This window comes from Anguilla anguilla, chromosome 4 (assembly GCF_013347855.1).
Source record: "Anguilla anguilla isolate fAngAng1 chromosome 4, fAngAng1.pri, whole genome shotgun sequence".
Lineage (NCBI taxonomy): Eukaryota > Metazoa > Chordata > Actinopteri > Anguilliformes > Anguillidae > Anguilla > Anguilla anguilla.
This window is the reverse complement of record NC_049204.1, coordinates 36,732,995-36,739,879: the sequence shown is the minus strand read 5'-3', so window position 1 is coordinate 36,739,879 and position 6,885 is coordinate 36,732,995. Positions and strand designations below refer to the sequence as shown.

The 6,885-nt window shown below is 38.0% G+C and overlaps 1 protein-coding gene across 1 annotated transcript; it reads right to left on the bottom strand.

The window, feature by feature from the left end:
- Positions 1-212: 212 nt before the first annotated feature.
- LOC118225334 (C-C motif chemokine 20-like) lies at positions 213-2,106 on the bottom strand. The gene is made up of 4 exons (XM_035413540.1): positions 1,937-2,106; positions 1,611-1,713; positions 836-913; positions 213-560 (listed from the first exon to the last, which is right to left on the bottom strand). Exons 1-4 carry the CDS (start codon positions 2,013-2,015, stop codon positions 536-538), a joined length of 285 nt encoding a protein of 94 aa, XP_035269431.1. The 5' UTR covers positions 2,016-2,106; the 3' UTR covers positions 213-535.
- Positions 2,107-6,885: the final 4,779 nt, after the last annotated feature.

Sequence of the window (6,885 nt, the reverse complement as noted above, 5' to 3'; positions counted from 1 at the left end):
TAAGTCTATTCACTGTACTTAATAATAAAATATGTTTCACACACATATATCTTTATTGTAGCTTTATTACATGTCCACATCACAGAGTTACATACAGAAATTATATAAGAATTTTGCCAAATAAAACAAACATATTGATTTCTTTCAAGGTGTTTAAACTGTTTTTATGAAGAAGACAGCACAAAGTCAACACAAAAATAATGTGTGATACTCTTTAAAAACATTAAATGTTTTCATTTTCATTTCAATATTTAAAATTTGGCATCATAGTATTTCGGATGTGACACTATGCCATTTCTGTTTATAAAACAGATCAATAATGAAGTGGTGAAAACTTCAGCATTACCATAAACATATTTAGAAAAAACTGAAATACAATTCAAATATACCATTTAAAAAAAAAAATAGAAATCACTTTCTTAAATAAAGTAAATACATGTAGTGAAGTACACAAGAATGAAAAAAGTAAAATAGCTTATTTTCTTAAATTGCTTCATTGTCATTGTGTTGAGTCAATGACAGTCTGGAAGGTTCCTCAAGACAAACTCTTGGCTCTTGCACTGAAGAAAGAAAGATCAGTGTTTATTTTTAAGCAAGAAAATGCAACAACTTCTTTTAGCTGTGGTTAAATTAAATGTTAAAACATTTCTGCTTAATTCCAGCAGTAATTTTGTTTCAACTTTGCATTTGTTGTTTATGAACGTTTGGGTCATAGAAAAAAGTCACAGTGGTTACAGAAGGATAAATATGTTCAACTAATTTCTGCAGCTACTTCATCGCATCACAGGCAATGTTTCCTACAAAATGTGTAATTGAAAAAGAGGAGGCGACTCACTTAAGGCACTGGATTGTCCCCTGTGTCTGCTCTTTTGATGGATCAGCACAGATGAACTTGCCCGCTTTTGTGTGGAAGCTGTAATGACACATTGAATTGAACCTTAGGGAATATGCATGCCTATTATTTACAATGACTATATTAATGGCTATATTACTACATGTCTATTGAGCAAGGTGGCTAATACACATGAAATATAATTCAACTATGCGCATTAATACTCCATGGATTTGGATGTGTAAACATGATAAGCCACACTTTGTAATTTGTCTGACTCTCAAAGTCAGCAGCAAACAAACCTCTGATCCCACAGTCTTTTGCTATAAATTGTTGCCCACATTGCTTTTTAATAAAGTACCTGATAAAACTTTAACTTCTACTGTAACTTTACTGTGACAATCTTTATATTACGACCTTCAGATGCTGCATATAATGCACTAATCACCCCGCCACACTACTGAAACACTGGTTTTACAAGTACTTAACCTAAATTGCTTCAGTAAAATATCCAGCTAAATACAAGGAGTGTATATAAAAGTCACTGTGTGTGAGTTTCTGCTAAATGCTGAAATGATATGGGATACATTGTAATATGACACTCATTACACTGCAGGTCAAGATAAAGGTGAAGAGTTTAACCAATTATTTACACTGCTGTCCACAGTACTGTTGAAATCCTTATAATCAAGTCTTGGATTCAAAACACTGCTCTACACTTACTACCTACCAATGACCAGTGTTACATATCTCTGTATTCTCTCTGAGAATAACTTACATGATCGCATCCATGTCACAGATGCCCTTGTATGTCTGGATGGTGTAGCCCTTCAGCTTTTGGCAGTGAATATTTCTCTTGGTATATGACAGGCAGCAGCTTACTGGATTGAGAAAAGGAAAAAAAAATGTAAACCACAGAAGCTGAAAGAAGGGAAAATAGATGTTCACATTCAAAATGACAATTCTTACATTTGGGAAGAGTAACATAAATCTTCCGGAAATTAGCCCTCAGACCTCTCAACATCATCATAACATTAAATTTCATGGCTGGGAAACTGTGGAATAACTACATGACAGCTTGTGCGGCAGTGGGAGAAGACTCACCTGACTCTGTCTGAGGAAGGAAGCTGTTGAGGGTGAAAATGACCAGCAGGGCCACAGTAAAGAATCTGGTGCTCGCCATCTTCAGTCTTAGTCTCTGTGTGTCTTTGGCTTCAGCAAAAGAGGAGCAGGCTGTGCGTTTAGCTCTAGTCAGGTAGTGCTCTGATTCACTGGCTTGAACTCAGAGGCCTTATATGAGGCACCTGGTGGACTTTCCAAACTAGTTTGCTGTTATCACGTTTGTTTTAGATTGCTATTGCAGATCACTGGCTCCTCCCCCTTCAACCTTGTGTGACAGGTGTGGGAAGGGCACTAAATTATTTTAGATTACTTCCTCTTAATTGTGATGTTCTACCTCATGCCATTCATCAAGCATAATTTTAAAGCTTACTTGGAGAACAGAGTGGAATTTCAGAGCATTAACATGTGGGCAGGGCATGGGTATTTTATCTTTGAGAATGTGTAAACACAGACAAAGGAGCTATTCAGTGACGTGCTTATAAAAACTTTTACTCTTGAGCAATCACTTAATATTCATTAAGAAATTAAAACCTCATCTCAGGCCACATTTAGAAAATCTCCAGATGTAACTCACTAAATGTGTAACTTCGACTTTACTGTTACATTTTATTGAAGAACAGCACTTATTTGACTGAGGGTGATAAATCAATTATCTTGTCTTATATCATACATGATCACATAAAAAACAGATGCATTTTATAATAATTTATTTGCTTTTGTCACTTTCCAAAACAGCTGAGCCATCATTTAAAGTTTGAAATCTGATGAGTCAAAGAAACGGATCTGTAGTGATTTCATGCCGTGGCCAGATGATGCACAACTTGCGTGTGGCCATGCTTTCATTACTTCTGCTGTGCTACCTCCTTTGAGTTTTCCCCACTTTGTGTGTTGTGCACCACATGCCACAGCAATGACATACTGGTAATGTAGTACAGCAAGAAAGAACAGCGAGACATCAAATGGAACTGCCACTGCTCAGCCTGCAAGCCCTGAGTAAAACACATTTTTGAAATACTTTCACTTCTTGTGGAAGTTCCAAATTGCTCATCCAGATGCCTCACGTAGTGAACGTAGGAAGGTTGAAGACAAGTTGGACAGCAGCATTCTAAATCATCTGTAGTGGCTGTATGGCATAGGCTGGCAGGGTTGCAAGGAGAGAGTTGCAGTTGTCAAGACAGGAGATCACCAGGGCCTGGACAAGTAGCTGGGTGGAGTACGTGGTCAGGAATGGTCAAAGCCTCCTGATATTGTTCAAGAGGAATTAGGACGATGGTATTGCCTTGATGTGCTCCTTGAGGTCCTGCTTGCAGAGTGAGAGGCAGTCACTGTGGTGCCATCGACAGTAATTGAGAGCTCCCATAGTAGGGAGGTCCTGTAAGGGAGGAACAGCAGTTTGGTCATGTTGAGGTTGAGCTTTAGGTAATACCTGGCCATCTATATAGAGCTGTCTGCCAGGCAGGCAGATATTCTCTCATTGATCTCGATGGGAGAGGGAGGGAAAGAGAAGAAGTGCTGTGTATCATCAGCATAACAGTGATAAGAGAAGCCGTGTGAATTAATGACAAAACCAAATGACTTGATGTAAATGTTGACCAGCAGAGGCCCCAGTACAGATCCCTGTGGAACTCCTGTAACAAGGGGATGAGGTGTAGAGACAGACCCCATCCAGGTGACCTGGTAAGACCTATGTGCATGGTAGGAAGCAAATTAAGAGAGGGCAGTCCTAGAAATGCCAATCTCAGCCAAAGTGGAGCAAGGAGTTTGTGGTTGACTGTGTTGACTGCTGCAGACAGGTCTAGAAGGATCAGGACAGAGGAAAAGGATGAGGCTCTTGCAGTGGCAAGTGCCTCAGTCACAGCCAGGAGAGCAATCTCTGTTGAGTGCCCAGTTCAAAAGCCAGACTGATGAGGATCAAGCAGGTTGTTTTGATGGTGAAAAGATGATAGTTGTTTAAGCACTGCTCTTTCAAGGGTTTTGGACAGAAAAGGTAGAAGCGATACAAGTTAATTATTCTTGACATCTGACGATACCAAGGTGCGGTTTTTAACGGATTGGGGTAACACAGGCCATTTTAAAGTCTTAGGGAACATGGCCACATGCAAGAAAGGCATTGATGATAGAGGACAGGCAAGGAAGGTTCTTACCAGATATAGAGTGGAGGACTATAGATGGGATGGGGTCTAGTGGACAAGTGGTTGCTTGATGAGTGGTCAGGAGTTGGAGTACATCACAGTTGCCCAGCATCTTGAAGGTGATATAGATTTATTTTGATATTCTTGTCTCAGCGGTAGATAGACAGCAAATGGATAGTCATGTGACTTGTTGGAATGTAGTCAGACATTATTACAGGTTTGTACTTGGTTTCCTGAGAGAGCATATGAACCTCCTTGATTTGGATTTAGATCTAACCACTCTAAAGAATATGGGTCTTTCCCCAGAAACTATCCTGGTTTTATCTGAGCACAATACCCTGATCCATGAAACATTGTTACAGCTATCCATAAAAGGAGTAAATACTACTGAACATGTCACATCCTATTCTGTATAGAATTACTAGAGTGTGTTTTCATGGTTAAACATTCTTTTTGCTTGGCATCATTTGTGCTAACATGGAAATAACCATTTAACCTCCTTCATCTTTGATAAGCAACTTGCTAATTGATTAAGAATATGAAAACCATTTGTAACTCCAGGAAAGGCTTCAACGGTAAATTTTTTCCAGAGCATTATTTGTTTATTTATATCTCACACAATGGATTCAATAATGAGCATTACCTCTCTCAGAACAATCAGAGTGAGATTGCTGTTTAGAAGTGCAGTCTATTTCACATTTTGCATGTTCTCTTAGGGTTCAAAAATATGCTTCAAGTAATGTGCTTGGCCATGTCAGTTCCTAGATGCTGTGACATTTTATCAAATTCATAATTGTCCAGAATGACAGCATTAGTATTTGTCAGTTTTGAAAATAGCTGTCCATAAGTAACTGTTAATTTTTTTAAATTTAATTGAGTGAAATTAAGATGAATGAACTCAATGATTACAATGCAAACTGACTATAAAGAAGCATACCTTTTTACAGTGGGCTCCAGAATTATTGGCACCCTTGATAAAAATGCACATAAAAAGCTAAAAAAATTCTAAACTAAAAAATAATACAATTATTGACATAAGCTTTATTTTCCAACATGTGTAAACTAGTGCGCTTGATTAATGATTCATTGGAATCAACCAAAGTCTTACATTTTTAAAATAAAAAAAATATTTCCCCAAAAAACAGGTTCCACAATTATTGGCACCCTTGGCTTAATACTTTGTGAAAACACCCCTAGCAAAGATGACAGCCATGAGTCTTTTCCTATAATTTGTGATAAGTTTAGAGAACACATTTGGAAGATTCTTGACCATTGCTCCATGTACAACTTTTCAGAATCATTGATATCTTTGGGTTTGCACTTATGGACCCCCCCTCTTCAGTTCAGACCACAGGTTTGTGATGAAAATTAAGTCTGGAGACTGAGATGGCCATTGGAAAACATGGATGTTGATTTCACTTAAGCATTTCTGTTTAGATTTTGATATATGCTTGGAGTCATTGTCCTGCTGGACAATCTACTTATGACCAAGTCCTAGCTTCTTAGCAGAGACAACCAACAGCCAAATTCTGCCAGAATTTCCTGGTACTTTGTTGAATTCATTCATGTGCCATTGATCTAAAATGGTGCCCCGGGACCACTGCCAGCAAAACATCTCCAGAATATCAATGACCCACCTCCATATTTGACAGTAGGTATGAGGTGCTTCTCCTGTATGCATTCCTCTTTTGCCGCCAAACATGTTGATGGTATGTATGGCCAAAACTTTCAATATTGGTCTCATCTGACAATAGCACTCTCTTCCAGTCATAATTCCAGTGAGGTTTGGCAAGCTCCAGATTCTTGGTTTTGTTTATTGTGCTCAGTAAGGGCTGTCTTTGTGCCACCCTTCCAAAGAGTTAGTTGGTATGGAGGTGCCATTTAATGTTTTTTTTAGACTTAGACTTTTAGACCACAAGAAACAAACCAATCTCTGCAATTCTTAAACAGTGATCCTTGGGTTATTAATGACCTCTCTCACCATCTTCCTCACCGCCCGTGGGGACACCATGCACTTGCTTCCTCTTCCTGGCAAATTTGCAACCATTCCATATGTTTTACACCTTTTTTATTATTGCCCTTACAGTGCTAAGTGGTATGTTTAACCGTTTATGTCTTTTTTGTACCCATTACCTGGCTTGTGATGGTAAATTACCATCGGTCTCTTCTGAATTGACAGTTATTTGGCTTTTCCCATGCCGATGGATGACAAAGGGATTTTGTATGCTTCTTACCTCATTTTTATTCTCTAGTGAAACTGAACGTTATGGAATGACACAATATAGTTCCTTTAGACTGAGATGAACTAAACTAAGTACAATTGTATTGCCAATTTAATTTTGTCTGATTTTACGATAATTTTTAGGGGTGCTAATAATTATGCCACCTACGGTTTTCAGAAAAAATTAGATTACTTAATAAAAAAAACATTGAAGCATGAGAGTAAATGTATTGAAATAAAAGTATATAGTTTTCCCATATGTTTGAACATAACATATAGATTATTATCTGTGTCATCTGTTTTATGCAGCCTTTTTTATTCATTTTTATTGAGGGTGCCAATAATTCTGGAGCCCACTGTACCTCTTAAGTGTGTAAATCAGTTACAAGCCTTGAATTGCAATTGGTGCTTGACATACTGCAACACCAGAGGGCGATAAAGTGTAATAAAGAAAGGGAACAGGATGGACACCGACTATCAGTTTTGTTTTACTTGTGCCATTGCATTTTGTTGCATACTGCAAGCTTGTCAACTTAAGTCTATTCACTGTACTTAATAAGAACAATAATAATACAATA